This window comes from Rhineura floridana, chromosome 1 (genome assembly GCF_030035675.1).
Source record: "Rhineura floridana isolate rRhiFlo1 chromosome 1, rRhiFlo1.hap2, whole genome shotgun sequence".
NCBI classification, from domain to species: domain Eukaryota; kingdom Metazoa; phylum Chordata; class Lepidosauria; order Squamata; family Rhineuridae; genus Rhineura; species Rhineura floridana.
This window is the reverse complement of record NC_084480.1, coordinates 275,381,721-275,406,374: the sequence shown is the minus strand read 5'-3', so window position 1 is coordinate 275,406,374 and position 24,654 is coordinate 275,381,721. Positions and strand designations below refer to the sequence as shown.

Below are 24,654 nucleotides of genomic sequence, written 5' to 3'. Positions count from 1 at the left end.
TCTGTTTGTTAACTAACATAATTTTACTGAGCCTTTCAGTTGCAAAGACCCACCAACGCAGCTGACAAAAATGATAAAATACAGCATACTAGAAAAAAACCACAAAGCAAAGCAAAAAACAAAAGTACATTTACTTGAATTCCTCATACCTGTCCAGTATGTGTTATCCCTAAACCATTAAAAAAACCCACGTTACACAGTTTTGGAAGTCTTTGCCTTTAAGCTCCAGCTCATTGTGTGCATATGTATGTTTGTGAGTCTTGTTAAAATCGTGACAACTTGCACCTCATGTGGGATTGCAGCATTTCCCCCATTAAATGTGTTTAAAAATCTACTGATGGATATCATCATTGTCTGTAGTACAGTATATGTTATCCCTAGGATTTACAGTAATCTCATACAGTTTTATTCTGTGATTAAACCCCACCCCTTCTCCCTGGTACTGCTGCTATTCAGTGATGAGTTTGGCTTAACTTCTGCAATTTATTATAAAAAGAAATGCAGATTAACTTTGGAAGTAGAAGATAAACATAATGAAGCTCACTGAATATTGAGAATACAAAATGTGTTTGGTTAAAATTCTAAAATACTCTGAAGGATATGGGAAGAGATTGAAGGAATACTTCCTAACCAAGCAATCACATAAGCCATTGTGTGTGGAGTTTTTTATTTAAAGCTGGGTTTGTATAGTTCTGAGCACACAGATGTTCCTTTTGGCATTCTTACAGTATTAGCCAGTATAGGGATTTTTGCAGGCGTAGAATGTGAGTCTCTTTGTTGAAGACAAAGTGTTGCCTGTGGTGGGAACTGCTGCAGACCTGGGAATGTAGCATAATGTATTGTTTTAGTTTTCTGACTTTTTCCTCTCCAATGGAGACAGTACATTTAAAGTAGTTTTGTGGGCAGTGAATTGTTTCAGCCAAGCCTGGCTAATAACATACTCTCTAGCAGACAGTCTTATGAGGTATGCTTCACGTAGTTTGGATAGTCATGTGGCTTGTTTCAATTCTAGGTATCACTGTCGCGTCTGTACGTTCAAGATTTAACAACATAAATTATAGGGGTTTGACCCTAAAGATGGAATAGAATCTCTTCTTGAAAAATAATAAAATGAACCACACAACAAACATCTATCTTTGCAACTATATAGGTTACCTTTTCCCAGAGGCTTGGTGTAAGTATCCACAAAATTAGAAAACAAGTACAAAACGTCTTGGGGTATATCCAACATTCCTGGAGTGGAAGACAGTTTGCACAACCAATCTTTCTCCACTGCAGCTACTTGTACCCCTGAAATACCTCATCAGAAGGTTGGAGGACCTATTCAAGCATTGTGGGTCATGTCTTATAGGACTGTAGTGGGAGGGGAAACTGGAACTTTATGTGAGTAGTGCAAGATTCTTCTACCAGATTTTAGGCAATCCCTTATCACGACCGCAGCTCTGCGAGACGCAGCCCACAATGTTAATTAGGCCCCCAGACCTTTAGGAGGCTTTTTTTGAAATATATGGGGTGGGGATGAGGGGAAGGTAAAGATTGCTTGCATAAGTTTCCTCCTGCACTTTCAACATTGGATAGGACCTCTAGTTTCAATTTCAAATCCAGGGTAAAAAGCAACACCAAATGTTGATGTTGAAACTGCCAGCCTGCTGGATTCATCCCTTGTTCAACTGAAAAATAGTTTATTTATTAATTATTTTATTTATATCCCACCCTTCCTCCCAGTAGGAGCCCAGGGCAGCAAACAAAAGCACCAAAAACTTTAAAACATCATAAAAACAAACTTTAAAACACATTAAAATAAAACGTCTTTAAAATGTTTCTTTAAAAAAAGCTTTCAAAACATCTAAGATTAAAAACATTTTAAAAAAGAAGGTTTAAGAACATATTAAAAAGCAATTCCAACACAGACGCAGACTGGTTGAAATAGAAAGGCTCCAACAGTGTTCAGGCTTTGGCTTTTGTTTGTTTGTGAGTTTCACAGTTGTGGTTCAGGTGGCAAGAATCCTGGCTTAATAGAGGAATTTGCTGTCTTATGTGTTTGGACTCCAGCAATTTTGGGCTGTATGAGTCCAAAGTAGCTCTTGATTTGAACCTCGAAGAAAAGACAATAGGAAACTAATACACATGGTGGCAGACAGTTGTCGTATGTTCCCAGTAGTCCATCCTGCTATATCAGGAATGTATTCTGTTGCAACCTGAGCCTTTGGGAGCACCAACATAGATCTGAGCTTGCATGACCAAAGGAAGCTGAGGCATATAATTGGTGAGAGCCCCTGCCATCACTGTGCTTCCTGTACGAGACCTAATTCTGTTGAAATTCAAGTGCGAGAGATGTTTAGGAACAGACCCATTTGCTGAAATTTCAGCTTGGCCGCAGCCTTGACTCACACTGCGGAAAACAGACTCCTCTTGTTATTTCTGTACCTCACACAGCATGTGATTCTTTTTCTTTTCAAGGTGCAAACTATTGCAGTAATTTTTATGCTCCCTCAAAATGGGACTTTCATGAACAGACCCTATACTCAACTGGTTAATTAATAGCTAGTTACATTAAAAAGAAAACTGTCCATGAAATTTTAAAGCATCCCTAAAATGGTGCTTTGACCTCTCTTCTCCTTACAAGCTCATTGTGAAGTTGTGTTTTATTTATTATTTATTAATTTATAAACCACCTTTCATATAATTTACAACCATACAATAAACAACTAAAATAGTTTTAAAACAATACAAATAAACTATCAAAGCAGGGGGCTGTTTTTCCCCATCCAGCTGGAATATTCCATATTCACAGTGGGAAATGGAAATGGACTGCCTTCAAGTTGATCTCGACTTATGGCAACCCTGTGAATAGGGTTTTCATGGTAAGCGGTATTCAGATGGGGTTTACAATTGTCTCCCTCTGTGGCTGAGAGGCAGTGACTGGCCCAAGGTTACCCAGTGAGCTTCATGGCTATGTGGGGATTTGATAGATTTCCTACAATATTCTTGTTACATAGACAGTAAGCATGCTATTGGGTACAGTGAAATATTTTCCAATTTCACAGAATTTACACTGGGAAAGGTGCATGCATTGTTATACACATTGTGCACACATTGACAACTTTTGAGTCCCCAGATGTTGTTGGACTACAAATCCCATCAGCCCTAGTTGGACAAACTCTCTGGCCCAATGATCAGGAATGGTGGGAGTTGTAGTCCAGCAACATCTGGGGACCCAAAGGTTGGGAAAGGCTGTTATAGTGTATTTGCTTGTGTACACTGGCTGCTGTGGGAAGAATTATGGTAGATTCAGCACATAACTTTTTGGCACTTTGCAGCTGCACTCTCCAGAACCAGAAGCTAATAATGGGTACAAAAAGATGTCCTGACATGAGCTGACTATTATGGTATTTAAATGCTGTTGTTGTTGTGTGCTTGTTTGGTACTTTCTCTCTGCTGATGCTTGACAAGAGGTGTCCAAGAAGTATGCAAACCATATGGCTGGGAGGGCAGGGCAGGGTTATTTTGATGTTATTCATAGATGTGTTTGTTCTTCAGACAGTCTGGAGGAAAGAACCAGTTATCTCCTGTCACTGTCCTTTTAAGATGACATTTCATCTCAGGTGATTAAATTCTGTAAAATCTCCTTGAAAGGTGACTGGCATTAACTGCTTTATTATGACATAATAATATGTGGTACAAGTTTTGTGGTGACAGGAGTTACCTTTTCTGAGTTTCAGTTGTCAAATACTTCTGCATTGTGGGATAATGAAAAGGTTACAGATTTCATCTTTGATTTGAAAGGAAATGTATATATGTCACAAAGGGAGGAGGATATGCTTCAAAAAGGAAAAATAGAGTAAAGCAATACCCCCCCAAAAAAACCCTCTAGATAGAGCGTACTAGAGTACGCAAACTTTTTCAATGAACAGCAACACCACTATTCAGATTCATGTTCAGAAACAGTGATACAGTAGGGCGCTCCGCTTTACAGCATTCCACCGATACAGCGGTTGTCAATTGCAGAAAGGCCCCGCTCCTATGGCGCTTGTTCCAGTTTTATGGTGTTTGTCGGGCGCCATTTTGGTCAATGTTAGTCAATGCGTTCCGCTTTACAGCGGATTTCGCTTTACAGCGGCGGTCTGGAACGGAACCCGCCGTATGAGCGGGGCCCTACTGTATAGCTTTGTATAAAAAGAGCTTTCTGCTTAGAATGCTTTATTTACTTATTTCTTAAGAAATTGTTGTTTTATTCTGTTTGGGTGATATCCAACATTAGTCAGACTCTGCCCGCTCTAGCATGCATACCTTGACATGGTGAGGGGATTTGAGAGTGTTGAAGAAGCTGAGAGCAATGCCGTCACGAGTCTAGACCAAGAGGCTAGTCTCCTAGCAGGGGCACCCAAGGCGGGAATGGTCAAAGCTGAGACACCAGACTAAGATGCATCCAAACTCAGAGGAAGGCAGTGGTAAACCACCTCTGAATACCTCTTACCACAAAAACCCTATGAACAGAGTATCCAAATGCAACCTGAGATAGTGCTGGAAGATGAGACCCCCAGGTCAGAAGGCACTCAGCGAGCTACTGGGGAAGAACAAAGGACAAGTATGAGTAGCGCTGTGACTAATGACGCAGCTAGGTCAAAGCCGAAAGGAAGCCCAGAGGCTGATGTGCACAGATGTGAAAGGAGAGTCCGGAGTTGTATGACGCTGTCAGACCATCACCTGGCCAACCACCTCTCTCACACTGTGCCCAGCTCAGATCTTTCTTGATCCCACCACTAGGTGCCACTACCTGACACACTGTAACGCAATGCTGCCCTGAGATTCTGCCTTAGTCTCCTCCTTTAGCAGACTGCTCTTAAGTGTCTAGGTACACTTTCAGGCCACAACCTCTCTGTAACCTTCTGTCTTTAAAGTCTACAGCCCTGGGTTGCCTTGGATTCCTGCTGCTGTTACACTAATCGTTCACCACTGCCACCATAGATACTGTTTCCTCTCTGATATTTGCTGTGCCCACCCTTCTCCACCGTATGTATCCAGCCAAGGATCAGGCGTGTTGTTAAACCAGAGAGATTTATTGAATAACACAGGGAATAAACAGGATTACTTTAAGTTCAGTTGTCATGCGTGTGGTTACATATAAACGTTCTTCAATTTCTTAGTTACTTTTACTTCACATACGTTAGCCCTAAAATCTGCCTCACTACCCGCCTAAAAACACATCCCCCCTCTTCAACTGTCTGTCTCCCAACTGTCCCTTTAGTCTAGACCAACTGTCATTCTCACATATATACGCTCAGCTGTGCAGACGCACAGCCAGTCACAATACAGCATTCCTCAACATTCCATCACATGTACTCCCCCTTCCCAACTCACTCTACTTACCATATTTAACTTACCAAACTGACACTTACCGTAAATATTGTACAAACACTATAGGGGCATCAAAGATGCACACAATAGAAACATGGAATGTGAGAAGCATGAACCAGGGGAAGTTAGAAATTGTCAAGCAAGAAATGAAATGTATCAACATTACAGTATTTGGCGTGAGTGAATTAAAATGGACAGGAATGGGACATTCTCAATCAGGCAACTACAAAATATTTTATGCAGGAAACGAGAAATTAAGAAGAAACGGGCTTGCTTCAATAGTGAGAAGTGATGTAGCAAAAGCAATTAGGAACTACAACACAAGGGCTGAGCAAGTGATATCAATGAGATTAAACGGGAAACCTGTTAACGTAACCATCATCCAAGTCTACGCTCCAAACGCAAACACAGAAGAAGAGGAATTGGAGAAATTTTACGCATAAGTATAGGAAGAAATTGATCACACACCAAAACAAGATGTGCTGATAATCATGGGGGACTGGAATGGAAAAGTAGGGAACAGAGAAGAACTAGGAATTGTGGGGAAATGGGGCTTATAGAAATGAAACAGGAGAAAGACTTATTGAATTCTGTGAAGCCAATAATTTGTTTCTTGCAAACACCTCTTTTGAGCAACCAAAAAGACGCGTGTACACGTGGACATCACCAAATGGTCAATAGAGGAATCAAATTGATTATATAATTGGTAGCAGAAGTTGGAGAAGTTCCATACTTTCTGCGAAAACAAGAGCAGGAGCAGATTGTGGTACAGATCATGAACTTGTCATATAAAAAATCAGCGTAAAGCTAAAGAACAACAAAGCAATCATAATGTCAAAATACAATTTAAATAACATCACAGAAGAATATAAAGATCAAATAAGGAACAGGTTTGAGGCTTTAAACTTAGTTGACCAAGAACCAGAAGAACTATGGAGTGAAGTCAGATATATTATCAGGGAAGAATGCAAAAAGTCAATAGCTCTAGTTAAAAAGAGACAAAGACCTCAGTGGATGGCTGAAGAAACTCTTAAAATGATTAAAGAGAGAAGGACAGCAAAAGCAAATGGAGACAGAAACACTGTCAGAACCCTAAGTGCAAAAATACAGCGACTAGTACGTAGGGACAAAGAGAACTATTACAATAGTTATTGTATAGAAATAGAAGACAACACAAAAGGAAGAACAAGAGCCCTATTCCAAAAGATTAGAGAAATTAAAGGGAAATTTAAAGAGATAAAATAAAAGGAAAATGGAAGCAATACACTGAAGAACTCTATAAAAGAGATGCCAGGATGACAGATTCATTCATGGAGGAACTGTGTGATGAACCAGAAATTTTAGAATGTGAGGTGAAAGTTGCTCTTAAAATACTTGGAAGAAACAAATCATTAGGAACAGATAGCATACCAATAGAGTAGCTACAAGCTACTGAGACTAAAGCTGTCCAAAGTTTGGGGAAAAAATGTAAAAAAATATGGAACACTAAACAATTGCCCACAGACTGGAAGCGTTCCATATACATCCCAATTCCAAAGAAAGGGGATCCCAGGGATTGCAGTAATTTTTGAACTATTGCCTTAATATCCCATGCAAGTAAAGTAATGCTCAAGATTCTACAACAAAAGCGCCTACCATATATGGAGCGAGAAATGCCAGATGCCCAAGCTGGATTTAGAAAGGGAGGAGGCACCAGAGATCATATTGCAAACCTACGTTGGATAATGGAATGGACTAAGAAATGTCAGAAGGTAATCACCCTGTGCTTTATAGATTATAGCAAAGCCTTTGACTGTGTAGATCATGAAAAATTATGGAATGCTTTCAAAGAAATTGAGGTGCGTGCCACAGCATCTGATTGTCCTGATGCGCAACCTATACTCTGGACAAGAGGCTACTGTAAGGACAGAATATGGAGGAACCGATTGGTTCCCAATCAGAAAGGGTGTGAGACGGGTGTATTTTATCACCCTATTCAATCTATACACAGAACATATAATAAGGAAAGCAGGATTGGACCAAGATGAAGGAGGTGTGAAAATGGAGGGAGAAATGTCAGTAATTTAATATATGCAGACGATACCATACTATTAGCAGAAACCAGTAATGATTTGAAACGAATGCTGATGAAAGTTAAAGAGGAAAGCACAAAAGGAGGACTACAGTTGAAAATCAAAAAGATTAAAGTAATGACAACAGAGGAAGTTCCTAGAGGAAGTCAATGGTAAACCAACTCTTAATACCACTTACTATGAAAACTCTATTCATAATATTGCCATGAGTCGAAATCGACTTGAAGGCAGTCCATTTTTCAGTGACAACAGAAGATTTATGCAACTTTAAAGTTGACCCCGATGACATTGAACTTATCAAGGATTATCAGTACCTTGGCACAGTCATTAATCAAAATGGAGGTAATAGTCAAGAAATGAGAAGAAGGCTAGGACTGGGGAGAGCAGCTATGAGAGAACTAGAAAAGGACCTCAAATGCATCACTGAACACTAAAGTCAGGATCATTCAGACCATGGTATTCTCAATCTCTATATGGATGTGAAAGTTGGACAGTGAAAAACGTGGATACAAGTAAAATCAACTCATTTGAAATGTGGTGTTGGAGGAGAGCTTTGCAGATACCATCGACTGTGAAAAAGACAAATAACTGGGTGTCAGAACAAATTAAACCATAACTGTCACTAGAAGCTAAAATGATGAAACTGAGGTTATCATACTTTGGACACATAATGAGAAGACATGATTTACTAGAAATGACAATAATGCTGGGAAAAACAGAAGGGAGTAGAAAAAGAGGAAGGCCAAACAAGATTGATTCCATAAAGGAAGCCACAGACCTGAATAAGATGATTTGTGACAGATGCTATTGGAGATCACTGATTCATAGGGTTGCCATAAGTGGTAATCGACTTGAAGGCACATAACAACAACAACAGCAAGTCAGACTCTGAGTAGAACAATTGAAACAGTTCTCTTAAGTTCTTTGATTCCAGTGGATCTGCTGTGAGTGTGACTTCATCAGCTATTTCAGGGAAGGGGATCCTCTAGCCTCAGGCCCAAATTTTCAACCAGTCACACCTACCAGTCATATGACATCAGCTGTGTGATAGGCAGAGCTTGGAAAAGTTACTTTTTTTGAACTACATTTCCCATCAGCCCCAGCCAGCGCCATGCTGGCTGGGGCTGATGGGAGTTGTAGTTCAAAAAAAGTAACTTTTCCAAGCTCTGGTGATAGGTTAAAGTTGTGTCAGCAGGAGTGCACTCCTGATTGTTCCTTCAGTGCAGGGCTTGCATTCAGTGCTATTTAGATTTGGTTCTGAATGCAGGCACTGCTGGGATTAATTCCTGTCGGGAGCTCCTGACTGAAGCAGATTCCTACTGACAGTATTTGGTACTAAATGCCACCTCCTCTGCTTTCCTGCAGACACAGATTCATCTGATGTCATATGTCAGGTGAGTGACAGGTGTGCAGAGCCATTCACATGCCAAAGGTGGCTCAGGGTGGTCGTGGTTAGTTTTGGATCCAGTCCACCAGACCAAAGGGGTGCCCCCCCGGCCTATGCTTTGATGTGATTTGGAGCCATTGCTAATAGTTCACGCAAGAAGCATGATGTTACTTTAGTGTCAGAGAACATAGTTAACCTATGGAAACCTTGTAGTACTCAAAAATGTGACTGTATGTGCAGTAAAGAATCATTTTAATGTTACACATTGATGTGTTTGCTTTTCAGACAGTCTGGAGGAAAGAACTAGTTATCTCTTGTCATGGTCTTCACTTGATTAATCAGCATGGCTCAAATCTTAATAGAGGACATAGAGAAGTTACAGATATACCTGTTCGTACCTTTTTTGGGGTCACTTTGGCTATGGTATGTTAGCTTTATGCAGAATTAAATAAAAATATTAAAGATGGCTTTTCTGTCTAACAGTAAATAGCTTTCTTAAATTGTTAGTTACCATACGCTTCAATATATTCAATATATATGGGATTGTTTTTAAAGAAGTTTTAAAAGCTTTAAAAAATATATTTTTAAAGATGTTTTGTGATATATATTAAAGTCTGTTTTTATGATGTTTTAAAGTGTTTTTAGTGCTTTTGTTTGCTGCCCTGGGCTTCTACTGGAGTATAAATCTAATAAATAAATAATCTATACTGAATTTTGATGATGTGCACATTGAAATTTCAGTGCTTATCAAAGGAGGCATCGTTATTCAGTTAAATTTTCCTTAACTGGTTGAAAGCTATAATAAAAAGAGAGGTAAAAAGACAGCATAATGTTCATACTCTGAGCACTGTATTAATTTTAGCTCCTTAAAAATGTCAACACTTCCACTGATTTGGGATTAGTACATCAAAGATTTTCTCTGTCTTGTTCGTTTATGTTTCTTCTGAACAATGACAAAGCTACAGAACTTTGTAAAATTCCCCAAATCTTTTAGATTAAAAAATTCACTTGACAGTTGATTCTGTTTTAGGTCAAGCAAGTCTCTTGTAACTTTCTCATAGCTAGCGCATATAAAGGTACCAAACTTGTCTACAGCAGCCATCTAATTTTGAAATCATCTGATTGACCTTCTAGAAAATTCAGAAATGAACAGAGGAATTTCTTCCTAGGTGAATTGTACAAAATTTAATGCAGAGTGTTTTCAATATGGCCTGATCCACAACACAAAGATGGTCATTTAAATAAAAGTCAAAAATAGTTTAGGGAGGCTTAGCAGAAGCCACATTGATTTCTCTTTTGTACAGCTTGTTCTTCTATAATTACCTTTAATGCTTTCAGCAATGTGCCTTTGTGTAGCTGTTAGATTGCTGCCCTGGGCTTCTGCTGGGAGGAAGGGCAGGATATAAATCAAATAATAAATGAATAAATAAATGAAATTAGCAAATCTGTAATTTTCTGAATCCCACATGGATCTTCTTTTTTATGGTATTAAATCGGCTGCCTTCCCAGTCCTTTGGTAAGGGGGCTGGCTTTAGCGATATATTGTGAACCTTTGAATAAAATGTAAATATATATTGCAACCCCACCCCTTTCTACCATACCAGAATGTGTCCTTAGATTAAAAAAACAGTGTTTATATGTTTATTTAAAAGCAGTTATATCCTGAATACTTCAAAAATCTCTAAATATTCTCATTCACCACCTCATCACAGGTCATCCAGCTGAAGTGTCTTCTGTTGGATGCCTGGCATTTATTACCTGGGTTGCCCTATGTTGCTCAGAGAGATCAGAAGTCCTGTGATAACATTCATTTTGACGTATATTGAATTTTCCTGCACTAATGCTTTGTCTTACATGGAGACATTCTCCATTTAGAGGGAAAGCTGTACATGGTCACTTTTGGGTTTCAAGGTTTTGTTGTGATTATTACACAAGTTTATTGCACTGGTTGAAAAGCACTGTGACATCTATATACTGTAAAACAAACACTCGTGCTTCACTTTAGGTGATACAGTCATAAAAAGAGCCTGCTGGATCAGACCAGTGTCCCATCTAGTCCAGCACCTATTTCCACAGTGGCCAACTAGTTGCCCATGGGAAGCCCTCAAGCAGGACCTGAGTGCAAAGAGCACTCTCCCCTCCTGCAGTTTTCAGCAACTGGTATTTGGAAGCATGCTGCCTCCACCTATGGAGGCAGAGCATAGCTGTCATGGCAAGTAGCCGTGGATAGCCTTCTCCATGAATTTATGTAATCCTCTTTTAAATCCATCCAGGTTGGTGGCCATCACTGCCTCTTGTGGGAGTGAATTCCATAGTTTAACTGTGCACTGCATGAAGTACTTTATTTTGTCTGTTCTAAATCTTCCAACATTCAGTTTCATTGGTTGTCCACGAGTTCTAACGTTATGAGAGAGGGAGAAAAATGTTTCTCTGTCCACTTTCTCCATGTCATGCATAATAGTATACACTTCTATCATGTCAATTCTTACTCGTCTTTTCTCTAAAATAAAAAGCCAGAAAGGCTACAGCCTTTCTTCACAGGGGGTTGCCATTTTCTGAACCTTTTCCAGCCCACCTTTTTGAGGTGAGGTGATCAAACATGTACACTATATTCCAAATGTGGCCACGCCATAGATTTATAGAATAGCATTATGATATCAGCAGTTTTATTTTCAATACCTTTCCTAATGATCCCTAGCATGGAATTGGCCTTTTTCACAGCCACTGCGCGCTGGGTCAACACCATCATTGAGCTATGTACTACAACCCCAAGGTCTCATTCCTGGTCATTCACCGCCAGTTTGGGTCCCATGGGCATATATGTGAAGTTAAGATTTTTTTCTCAAACATGTATAACTTTACACTTGTTTACATTGAATTGCATTTGCCATTTTACCACCCATTCACTCAGTTTGGAGAGGTCCTTTTGGAGTTCTTTGCAATCCCTTTTAGTTTTAACAACCCTGAACAATTTAGTATCACCAGCAAACTTGTCCACCTCAGTGCTCACCCTTAACTCTAATTTATGAACAAGTTAAAAAGCATGGGTCCCAGTACTGATCCTTGGAGGATTCCACTTTCTACAGCCCTCCATTGGGAGAACTGTCCATTTATTCCTACTCCCTGCTACTTAATCAATATCCTGATCCACAAGAGGACCTCTAAGCTTAGGAGTCTTTGGTTGGGTACCTTGTTGAAAGCTTTTTGAAAGTCCAAATACACTATATCAACTGGATCACCTGTATCTTTATACTTGTTGACACTCTCAAAAGAACTCTAATAGGTTACTGAGATAGGACTTACCCTTGCAGAAACCAGCAAGGCTTGCTCTTCTATGTACTTGGTTATTTCATCTTTAACAATGTCAAGAACGCCTGATTTCTAAAATGGCTTTGAGGCAAAGAATTGTGGGGGAAGACATCTTGTCTGAGATGGGTCTGAGAGGCATGACTTTGCAGTTTTCACAGCTGAAGCTAGTTAATTAAGCCCAAGCAAGAACACCTGCTTCTCAGTGGATACTAATATTCAAGGCTGCCTGGCCTGGGAAGGTTGGGGAGTACTGACCGTTAGGTGTGAAAAATCCAGAAATATTTTATCATCTGAAAGCCCCCTGATTGGCTAATAATTCCTGGCTGTTGCTGGGCATTTTCCCATAAGAATAGGATTCAGACCTTAGTTCTTTGTTCTCCAATGCTCCCTATGGTTGCTGGTGCTACCTAGGTGGGGTTCCATCTTCCATCCGCTATCCAGACTATACATCTCTAGGGAGTTGTGGAACCATGAAGCTATTTTTCCGTTTACCTCTTTGCAAGTATAGACTAGGCTAGACAGTTTTGTTATTTTGTTTTGTGGCTGTAATTCTTTGTATTTTACCTAGCCCTAGGGGTGTGGGTTTTAAGGACGCATTTTGCTGCTGTAATTGTGCATTTATATTTTATTTAATACAGCTACTTCTTATTTACCAGTATATGTTCATTGCAGGAGGGGATTTGGCTTTGAATCCAGCACCTTGGCCATTTGACCATGGACTACCATATATTTGGATATTTTGCCTACTCTTGTCTGTTGGAATCCTTGGCAGGTCTATTTCTGGCACTTTGGGTTTCCCCTTGGTCCAGGATGGGTGACTGGGTTAAGGGGTGGTGGCAGTCTACCTACCTTACAGGGTTGTTGTTGGCTTACTCAGCCCTACTAAGGGGAGGCATGAGTTTATGCCTTGCCAGGATCAACTGCCCTGGGTTTGGGAATTGAGTCCTGGGACTGAACTGAGAGTAGTTCATGACAAACAATACTTTCTACTACAGATGTTAAGCTAACTGGCCTTTTTAAAGAATAGTGTTACATTGACCACTTTCCGGTCCTCAGGTATGGAGACAGATCTGAGGGTCACGTTACATATTTCTGTTAGAAGATCGGCAATCTCACATTTGAGTTCTTTGAGAACTCTCGGGTGAACACCATTGGGACCTGGTGATTTGTCAGTTTTTATTTTGTCCATTAAGCCTAGAACTTGATCTTTAGTCACCACTATTTGCCTCAGTTTTTCAGACTTCCTTTCTGCAAAAGTTAGTTCGGGCATGGGGATCTACCCTATATCCTCCACTGTGAAGACAGATGCAAAAAATACACTCAGCTTCTATGCAAACTCCTTGTCCTGCTTTAGCACACCTTTGACTCAGTTGTCATCCAAGGGTCCAACCATCTCCCTACACAGTCTCTTGCTTTGAATGTATTTAAAGAATTGTTTGTTGTTGGGTGTTTTTTTTAGCATCCCTTATTGTGGTCTTGCATTTCTTTTGCCAGAGTTGTATTCCTTTTTATTCTCCTCATTTGGTCAAAGTTCCATTTTTTGAAGAAACCTTCTTGCCTCTAATAGCTTCTCTGCTTGATAACCATGCTGGCATCCTTTTGGCCCTGGTGGTACCTTTCCTGATCCAGGGTATACACTCCAGTTGAGCTTCTAATATTAAAACAAACAATTTCCAAGCATTTTGGAGTGATTTGATCCTCTGGACTTTGCCTTTCAATTTCCTTTTTACCAATCCCCTCATTTTGGGGGAAGTTTCCTCTTTTGAAGTCAAATGTGACTGTGATGGATTTTCTTGACAGTTGGCCACTTACATGTATTTTTAATTTAATAGCACTATGGTCACTGCTCCCAGTTGGTTCAACAACACTTACATCTTACACCAGGTCCAGGGCGCCACTTAAGATTAATTCCAGGGTCGTTGTCCCTCTAGTCGGTTCCATGACCAACTGTTTTAGGGCACAGTCATTTAAGGTATCTAGAAATGTTACCTCTTCGTCATTACTGGAACACATATATAGCCAGTCTATGTAATGGTAGTTGAAATCACCCATTATTACATTTCCTACTTTGGATCCTTCTTCCGTTTCATTTTTCATCTCAAGATCTCACTCAGCATGGTCAGGGGGATGACAGACCGTCCCCAGTACTAAATTACTCTTGGGGCCTGGTATCACCATGCACAATGATTCTGTGAGGAGTCTGCCTCTTTTGCGGTTTGTAAGTTGCTGGATTCAATGCCCTCTTTCACATATAGAGCAACACCACCTCCACTACAGACATCCCTGACCTTCTGATATAGTTTATATCCAGGGATAACTGTGCCCCACTGATTTTCTCTGTCCCACCAGGTTTCAGTTATGTTCACAGTATCAATGCTATCCTCTAAGCCTAAGCACACCAGTTCTCTCGGCTCAGAGGCACACCTGTCTGTGAAGAAAGAAAATAATATGCCAAGTGGCCCTAATAGGAGATGGCTTTAGTATCATCTCCTTGAGCATATGAGACATTTCCATTAAACTCAGAAGGGTTGCCAATATGGAGCTCTCTATATGTTGTGAACTTCAACTCCCATCATCCTTGGCCAATGGCTATGCTGCCTGGACTTCTGGACATTGTAATCCACAACATGTAAAGAGCACCACATTGGCTACTCCTGCACTAAAGAGTCCATTGTGGTCTGTTTATATAGTCTGTTTTGGGCTTTGAATGCCAAGAACATGCATTTCACTTTATAAATACAACAATATTGAATAATTGTATTAGACTAAGTCCTGCCAATGAATAAAACAAAATAAAAACTTTGAAATGGCTTAAGCAATAACAAGTCCTATTTGTTTATTTAGTTGTAGTGAGATTTCTTGCATGTTTATGGTATGTTCATTCTGACATTTAAGGCTATGGCACATGTGAGGGGAAAATAAGAACCTCAGGCAGCCCTGGCTACTGAGAAGTTTTTTAATTTTTATTTTCTTGGTAGTGTGAGCCCATATCCAAATATATGAAGGGTCTCTTAGCTTCAACATGCTTTGCATTTATCATGTCAAAGACTAACCAGAGTGAATTCCTTCTTTATAACTATGACAGCAATTACTAGAGAGAATTGGCACATGCTAAGGAATTCTTAGGGGGGAAATGTAAAAAAAATAAAAATCTCTCCAAAGAAAAAGTTTTTAAATCACCCCCTCATGCAGAATTGCAAAATCAGATTTAATTGCTCTCTTTCTATCATGTTCAGACAAGCAGGCTCCTTTTGGTCTATAGTAAACAAGACGCATTGTGGCAAAGATTTGTTTGGCCCTGGAAATAACAAAATAAATACTTTTTAAAAAGATAAAATAAGGGAAAAGTGCAAGAGGAAGACAGAACATTTAACATTCTGGGTGTGCCTGCTATATCTTACCTGCCAAATCAATTTTTAAAGATGAAATTGTACCTTTTTTTGTAACTATATAGGCACTTATGGAGTGGTGGTGATGGCAGAACCTAGGATTTTAACAACATAAATATTTCCAGATATAGTTTGCATTGACTTTGGTCAAAATATGGTCTTCAGTTATATAGCCCTTTGTTGCTTCTATTCTCTCATAGTTCAGGACCACCTGTGGACACCAACTTTATTCCTGTGGATGAAATGGCACCCTTGAGAACTTCTTCTGGTGCCTGTGAAGTCTCTGAGCTCCCCTCCCTGCGACTCTGTTAGTTTTTCTTGACCTCTCAGTGGCTTTTGATACCATTGACTATGGCAGCCTTTCCCAACTAGTGGGCCACCAGGTGTTGCTGGACCACAACTCCCATCAGCCTCAGCCAGCATTGCCAATGGTCAGGAAAGATGGGAATTGTGGTCTGGTGGCCTACTAGTTGGGAAAGGCTGGACTATGGCATCCTTCTGGGGCAGCTCAGGGAGGTGGGGTTTGTGGGCACTGTACTTCATTGGTTCCACTCCTACCTCCAGGGTCATTTCCAGAAAGTAGTTATTGGAGGCTACTGTTCAACACCATGGAAGTTTTCCTGTGGTGTCCCACAGGGCTCCATCTTGTTTCCCATCTTGTTTAACATCTATATGAAGCTGCTGGGAACAGTCATCAGGAGTTTTGGAGTGAAATGTCACCAATATGTGGATGACACCTAGCTCTATGACTCTGTTCCATGTGAATCAGGAGAGGTGGCTCAGGTGCTAGACAGGTGTTGGGAGGCACTGCTAGGCTGGATATGGGCCAACTGATTGAAACTGAATCCTGAAAAGGGGGGTGTTCTGTGTTCCAAGTTCAGGAGGTGGGGAGATGGCTTGTTTTGTGGGGAGATGGCCTATTCTGGATGGGATTGCATTCTCCTAGAAGGAGCAAGTTCATAGCTTAGAGGTATTCCTGGATCCAGCATAGCACTCCTGGCCACTGAGGCCACATAGGGCTCAAACTGACAATTTCTAGTTCCAGCTGGTTCACCAGCTATGGCCCTTTTTGGATAGAGATAAACTCGACCATGGTACTCCATGCTCTGGTAACTTCCAGATGGGATTATTGCAGTGTGCTCTACATGGGGCTGCCCTTGAAGATGACTTGGAAACTTCAGCTGGTTCAAAATAGTGTTCAGATTACCGGCTGTGGTTGCCTTTAGATCTCATATAACCCCTGTTATAAAACAGTTGCATTGGTTGCCAGTTCATTTCTGGGCTTTAGTGTAAGGTGCTCATGCTAGTGTTTAAGCCCTAAGCAACTTAGGTCCCAAATTTCTGAAAGGCTGCCTCCTTCCATACTGACCCTCTTGGGTGTTACGTCCACAGAGGGGGCCCTTTTGGTAGTTCTGCCACCCTCAGACGTTTTGATGGTGGTGGCCCAAGAAGGGGTAGCCCCTAAGCTATAGAAGTGTCTCCCCACAGAGGTGCATCTGGCAACTTCACTGTACAGTTTTTGGTGAATGCTGAAGACACAGCTCTTTACCTTGGCCTTTGTGACACCAAAGATATATATTTTGAGGACACATCCTATTCCTGTGACTGGAATTTTTCTTAACTGTTTTTAAGATTGAATATTCATTTGTTGTAACCCACCCTAGGACCTGCTGGTGAAGGGTGAGTGATAACATCAACAAGAAGAACTATTGCCCCCTATGTCATGAGTCAGCAGTGTTGACTTTCATTTTCCCCTTGAAAAGCAGCACAGAGAGCTGAAGGAAGAACTGCAGGAGAGTGACATTCTTTCCCAGACTTGGATAGACACCCACGTTTCAGATGTGAGCCTTGAAAAGCACATAGAGCTGAAAGAAAACATGGGGAAAATATCCCCCTCTGGCACTTCCTTTTTCAGCTCTATATGCTTTTCACAGCTCAGATGGCATCTGAACCACTGAACAGAACGTGCAATGATCGGGAGGGTAGGAGAGAAAGGAGAATGATCTGAGAGATTGGAGTAGAAAAACAGAGTGACCAGGAGGGAGAGAGCAGGGTATTGCAGCAGTCAGAAAATAGTGTCAAGAGAAGGTGTGCCCATACACACACATAAAAGTCAGCTCCAGTTAAATGAAACCTCTTGAAATTGGATTTTTTCCCATAGATTCCACCTCACTCCACCCCACCCCACCCACCATCAAATCACAGATCTCATCTGTCTCCACTGACTGAACCATAACAGTCATGGATCTAGTATTCGCCAGTGCTGTCATAATGCAAAAGAATGAATCAAAAGCATGGATCCTTTTGCACCATCATATTTTTTACAAGAAATCCCCTCAAAACCACCATCAAATTATAAGTCATCCCTGTGTCCACAGATGTGTTCTACGAGTTGTTGGTGGGGTGTTTGTTTTGTTTTTGTCAAACTAAAAACCATGAAGATCCGTGCCTTGGGTCAATGTTTTTTGGTCCTAGCAAGCATTAAAAGTGTGGTTTTTATTGTGCAGTCTGCTAATGTAAATTTAAATTTGACAGTGGTTTGTGAGGAGCTGTGTAAAATCAAGAGGAATTGTTTTAATTGTACTGGATAGACTCCATGGGAAAGTGAAGTATGTATGTGCTCGTTGGGCGTGACTTGAGGTAGGGTTGTACCTCAGTGGTAGAGTGGCTACTTCACACGCAAATGGTCCCAGGTTCCATCCCTGGCATCTCCAGATAGGGCTGGGAGTATCCTCTGTCTGAAACCCTGGAGAGCCACTGCTAGTCTGTGTAGAGTAGACAGTAGTGAGCTATATGGGCCAATGGCCTGACTGTATAAGGCAGCTTCCTGTGCTCCTATGCCTCATGGGAGGGGGTAGAGAAGCAACCAGAGGGGTACTGTGCACAGCATGCTGTCAGACTTCCAAATGTGCCCATGAGCCTCCAAAGCTGGCAATCCCTCCCTCATGCAGGCAGGCATAATCCTCCCATCCACAAGACGTTTGTTCAAGGTGGAGACTTGTTTCTTTATTTGATGTGCAGCACCTCTTCTTTAAGCCTACAAGGAAATTCAAAACATGCCTGATAGGGACCACCCTATACAGGCACTGCAAGAATTCCTCTCACCTCAGTTCAGTTCAAACTGAATACATTACTGGCTATGTAGTCACATCATTCACAGCTGTTGTGGGAATCAGTGCCGATTTGCTTTGTGTGTGTAGTAGTGTCTGCTTTTAGTGTATGAGCACCTTAGGCTTACAAATAAGCTTAATACCATCTTCCTGAATGCAGCCTTCAACACTGCTACTCTAAGAGGAAGAAAGTTCTTTAAGAAAATGAAAGCTGGACAAGCCCTTGCCATTTGAAACAATTTAGGACTGAACTGCATTTGTAGAAACAACAAAATGATGTGCTATTATTTAAATTTATTTCTCGCCCTTCCTCCCAAAGGAACCCAGGGTGGCAAACACACAAGCGATAAAACAATTAAAACAACAGAAAACAATTCCATTACAGAAACAGGCTGGAAAAGATCTCTACTTAAAGGCTTGTTCTATCTATAGCTCCTATTTAAGTAAATACAGAATAGCCCAAGTCCATTTTAAAGGATTGTCCCTCCCCCCCACCAGTGATATTCATACATAAAGCCCCTTCTTTCTCTTTCCATTCCTTTGGTGGGAAACTGCTGCAAGTAGTATTCATGTTTCCTTTACTCTGCTCTTTCCATTGATCTTTTATCCTGATGTTTTCTAGCTTCAGGGAATATTGTTCACAAAAGCAAGTCGCTGGATCAGCACACAACATTGACACTGATGTGAGCCACTTCAAGGTGGCATTCTACAGAATGCCTTTTGTAAGCAGGTGTTGCTGAGAACATGGAAAATGTCTTTTAATAAATGGGTTGTATATTAAAGTGTCTGGTGGTTGTGTTAAAACGACTGAAGCAGAAGCTAAGATTTGTAAAGTTCATCTCTAATATATAAATGTTTGTTTTTAAAAAAAATGCTAATATGTTTTGGAAGCAAGGGCATAAACATAGGAACTCTCTTTTTAAAACACATAAGAACCAGTCTTGCATTCCAAATTAACACTAGAGTCTGTGTCTGTTGGCTTAAAACTGGAGGTATCTATTCAAACTAATGACTTCCTCTGTTTCATGATAGTAGTAAGAAAAAACACAGCTTTGAATACCAGGGCCATATACAACAGGGCTGGGGAACCTGTGGCCCTCCAGATGTTCCTGGACCCTGACCAGCATGGCCAATGGTCTAGGATGATGGGAATTAAGAGTCCAGCAACATCTGGAGGGCCACAAGTTCCCCACCGCTGACACATAAAGCAGCAGGAAGTAGGAAACAGTGACTTGGATAGGCTCATGCTTCCTTTTGCCCCATGGAATTTTTGACTTTATTTTCGCTAATCATAGAGTTGGAAGGGACCTATAAGCCCATTGAGTCCAACCCCCTGCTTAATGCAGGAATCCACCTTAAAGCATACCTGAGAGGTGGCTGTCCAGCTGCCTCTTGAAGGCCTCCAGTGTTGGAGAGACCACCACCTCCCCAGGAAATTGGTTCCATTGTTGTACTGCTCTGACTGTTAGGAGGTTTTTCCTAACGTTCAGTTGAAATTTGATCAGCACAGCCTTCTTCAGGTGTTCAAGGCAAATGTGGACTTAAAAAGGGGAGGGGCATACAAATGTATGCAGACCCTGCCCCCAACTTTCCTATGTGTACCAGGCTGAGAGGGAAGGTTTGAAGGGAAATTTTAAATGTGTTCATCTGAATATGCTTGGAATCTTTCTTCAGAGCTTCATTGTGGAGCCAGCACATATGAGGACATCAGAGGTGGGACTTGTACGTGCACCTCTACTCCTTTCCCATGTTTAGCCCACATTCATTCTAGTGAATGCCAAAATACAGCTCATGTGACACACAGACTGCTTTGGAAATTCCCCTTCATGAATTTCTTCATGTTTGCCATGCAACATTTGGGAGGGGAGAATACTCCAAAGCCTACTTGGGCTGTTTTAACTTGTTCATTGGATTCCCTATAGGCCAGCCACAGCTATAGACAAAGAAAGCAGATTTACTTTTGAAAGTCACTTTAAATAGGAAAAGATTCACAGGTAACACATGAAAGAGAAATTTGTAGTACATGGCTATTTCCAGAGTCCCTTAAACGTAAACAAAATATGCTGATGGTACAGGATGTACATTATCTAAATTCATAAATACTGATCTTCCAATGTAGGTCAGTTAGAAGCCTTATGAGGCATCGAGTGTCCGAAAGGTAAATTGAGAAGCTAGTCCTTCAAGTCAATTAAAAATCAGCTATTGGTACACTAGCTGAAGTTGTTCAGCTGTTAGAGATATCACTAAATTGCCCTACATTGCACACCTCCTGTGTGACAAGCCAATCACTGGGGATAATGGGAGTCTAGTGTTGTCAAATTAACAAATGAAAGTAGACTTTTCATTGAAACCAGCTTATTGAAGATCACAAAAGGCATCCCATAGTAAAAGGAAAAATGCAACACAGATAGCTCATTGACAGATTTTAAATGCCGTATCTAAGAAGATGTGAGTGTGCACAATGTTTAACATTTCCCCCCCTTTCTCACCAGGAAATATCAGAAGGGATCCAGAGTCCGGCTGAGACTTATAGACCTTGAACTTTCATCTAGATTCTTGGGAGCCAAAACAGACACGACTTTACTGGAAGCTGATGGAGTACTCTTGGGACTTGTGGAAGGCAAAGAAAATAGAGAAAAGCAGCAAATGCTATTTTAAAAAAACCTCATATATATTTGCTTGTGGCTACATTTTAAGAAATCTAGATAGTTATTTGATTTGTACCACATGTTCACTTTGAATTAAAAAGTTGTTCATGATGGCCATTGGTTAAGCAATAAAGACTTGCTTTGAATATAAAAGTTGACATTATTCTTCCACTGCCATTGTCTACCTTACAGATAAATATAAATGAAAAAATAATCTGAGCAAATTAAATTTGGTTCTGTAATATTTATCTGTAATATCTATTTCCCTTCTGTTGCCCTATATTATTGTTTATATTAATTCTCTTTTGTATTCATATTTAATATAAGAAGCTGGTGTATAAGAACATAAAAAGAGTCTGCTGGATCAGGCCAAAGGCCCATCTACTCCAGCATCCTGTTCTCACAGTGGCCAACCAGATGCCCATGGGAAGCCCACAAGCAAGACCTGAGCTCAACAGCACTTTCCTCTCCTGCAGTTTCCAGGAAGTGGTACTCAGAAGCATGCTGCCTCTGATCATGGAGAGAGAGCAAAGCCACCATGGCTAGCAGCCATTGATAGCCTTATCTTCATGAATTGGCATAATCCTATTTTGAAGCCATCTAAATTGGTGGCCATCACTGCCTCCTGTGGCAATGAATAGCATAGTTTAACTATGTGCTGTGTGAAGAAGACCTTTGCTCCATGGTAGAACATCTGCCTTGTACGCAGAGGATCCCAGGTTCAATCCCTGGCACTTCCAGGTAGGGCTGGGAGAGACTCCCTGTCTGTAACCCTGGAAAGCTGCTGCCAGTGAGTGTGGACAGTACTAAGGTAGATGGACCAGTGGGTCTGACTCACTGTATGGCAGCTTCCTACTTTCTTTTGTCCTGAATCCTCCAGCATTTAGTTTAATTGGCTATCCATAAGTTCTAGTGTTATGAGAGAGGGAGATAAACTTTCTCTATCCACATTCTCCATGCCATGCATAATTTTATACACTTCTGTCATGTCACCTCTTACTCACTTTTTCTCTAAACTAAAAAGCTCCAAAAGCTGCAGCCTTTTCTCATAGGGGAGCTGCTCCATCCCATTGATCATTTTGGTTGCCTTTTCTTAACCTATTCCAATTCTACAATATCTTTTTTTTTAGATGGGGCAACCAGAACTGTATTAAGTATTCCAAACGCAGTTGCACCATAGATTTGTATAATGGCATTATGATATCAGCAATTTTCTTTTCAGTGTCAGTTCCTTTCCTAATCCCTAGCTTGGGGTTTGCCTTTTTCATAGCCGCCACACACTGGGTTGACACCTTCATTGAGCTATCCATGATGATCCCAAGGTATCGTACCTGGGTGAGTCACTGCCAGTTCAGACCCCATGAGTATATATGTGAAATTAAGATTTTTTTTATCCCTACATTCATCACTTTACATTTTGCCATTTTACTGCCCATTCACTCAGTTTGGAGACGTTATTTTGGAGCTCTTCATAATCCCTTTTTGTTTTAACCACAATTCAGTATCATCAGCAAATCTGGCTACCTCACTGCTCACCCCAACTATAGATCACATACATCCCAACACCAGTCCTCCACTTTCTACATTCCTCTATTAGGAAAACTGCCCATTTATTCCTGCTCTCTGCTTCCTGTTTCTTGGCCAGTTCCTGATCCACAAGAGCACCTCTCCCCTTATTCCATGAGGGCTAAGTTTATTCAGGAGTCTTTGGTGAGGTACCACCACATTTGATTATATGGCAAACAGCTACACATATTTATGAGAGATAAAATATGGTAGTCTCTTGAGACCCATATTAACTATAGTTTTCTGATAAAGGCGTGAATTGTTGAGTGTGTTAAACACTGATGCTTCCAGAGCGATACCAGACAATCAACGGGCTATTCCCTGAAGGCCAAATGCACGCTCCCTGGCTACTGTTTGACTTCAAACGTGCTGTTTATATGTAGCATTGGGGGGGGGCGGTCTGCAGAAAATGTGCAGGAGCATGCCCTAAATCATGGTCCCACAGCTGATTTTTCCTTCAAAATAAAAGTGGCAAGTTTAAACATACTTTTAAAATAGTATGAATAATGTAACATGTAGTTTGGCTCCCAATTCAAGTTACTAAGAACTTTAGTATATGCTGCTTTAAAAAGGAACTATGTAAAGCTATCATTCATTTCAGTGATATTATGTTCATGCTGGAGTCGTGTCCTGTATCTTGAAGTGCATTGCATCTAACTTTTAGAGATTTACAAGAAGTCTCAACTAGAAGCATAGCAGAGCTTATAAATTATTTCTTCCCTCTGGAGAACCAGCCCATTTGAAGTGTCCTGTGTAGCCACCCTGAGATCTTCCCTTGAGCATTTTTGGTAAAGAGAAGAGTAAACTGGATTTATAAATGAGTTGCTTCTCATGTAATACCAGCCCAGCTATTCAGGGGAATTCTGACTCTAAAATAGCCTATAGCTTTAAAATACTTCTCACAGCATGTTCTATGTAATAAGAAGTCTTTAAAAATGCCAGAATGGAGGCATGTTTTAGCATATTCTGCATACCAACCAATAATGAGGTTTGTCGGAAACGCTCTAAGCCAAAGACAAAAAAAAGGAGTAAAGGTAGTGCATCAGAGTTTGCCTGTCTGATTTAAATTGATCTCTCATAGTGTTATCTATTAGGAGAGTTTGAACATGAATTCCACAGGATGTTAGCGTCCGGTAAAAAACCTGTACAACCACTGAGATAGGCACTATGTTTTCAGGAACCAACAAATACTGCTTAACGTTTGGGTGGGGGAGAGAGCCTGAAACACTTCAAAGTTTCCCCCCTCTTTTGGATATTCCACACAAAACATGACATCATTACTTATATGGTATGAGCTTTGGGTATGTTTTTGGCTCTATGTGTACCAAATTGCTGCTTTCTGGGTGTTCTGAAAGTACCATGTAAGTACCATTTGTGGTTGTACTTCTTGCCCCCTTCTCCCATTTTTAGGGAGAGAATTAGAACATCATCTCTTTCAGATCTTTCTAGTGACTGGCATGTCTTGCTGGGTCAAATGTCACCTTTCTAGGTGGCCTAGAAATACCTTGGGGATACATACTGAGACCCCTTGGTTTGAGGGAGAGGTTTACAAATATCTCATTTTCACATTTTTGCACATAATGATCAAAACTTGCACTGTGAAAGTTACCTCAGCATATATGCTACTATTCCAACATGTACCAAGCTGCATACGCTGCAAAATGTTGGGATATGAGGCCTTCTCTTATTTCTCCACAAAGCTTGAATTTAGGCAGGGATAGGAGTCAGGAACACGCATCGGCGCTTATAGAACACAAGCTTGATTGGGATATGTGAGTGATGCGTTTTGCTCATCATTAGTGATATCATTAGCAA

At 40.7% G+C, this 24,654-nt stretch overlaps 1 protein-coding gene and 1 long non-coding RNA gene across 2 annotated transcripts in view; one reads left to right on the top strand and one right to left on the bottom strand.

The window, feature by feature from the left end:
• Nucleotides 1-21,426, top strand: part of TPD52 (tumor protein D52) — a 136,999-nt gene extending 115,573 nt beyond the window's left edge. The window contains exon 7 of the mRNA XM_061601985.1: nucleotides 21,118-21,426. Coding sequence (XP_061457969.1) covers nucleotides 21,118-21,283 — 166 coding nt within the window. The 3' untranslated portion in view covers nucleotides 21,284-21,426. The remainder of the gene's footprint in view (nucleotides 1-21,117) is intronic.
• LOC133372884 (uncharacterized) lies at nucleotides 662-12,163 on the bottom strand. Its single transcript, XR_009759570.1, has 3 exons — nucleotides 12,121-12,163; nucleotides 10,141-10,197; nucleotides 662-818 (listed from the first exon to the last, which is right to left on the bottom strand). It is a non-coding gene; the product is annotated as an uncharacterized LOC133372884 (long non-coding RNA).
• Nucleotides 21,427-24,654: the final 3,228 nt, after the last annotated feature.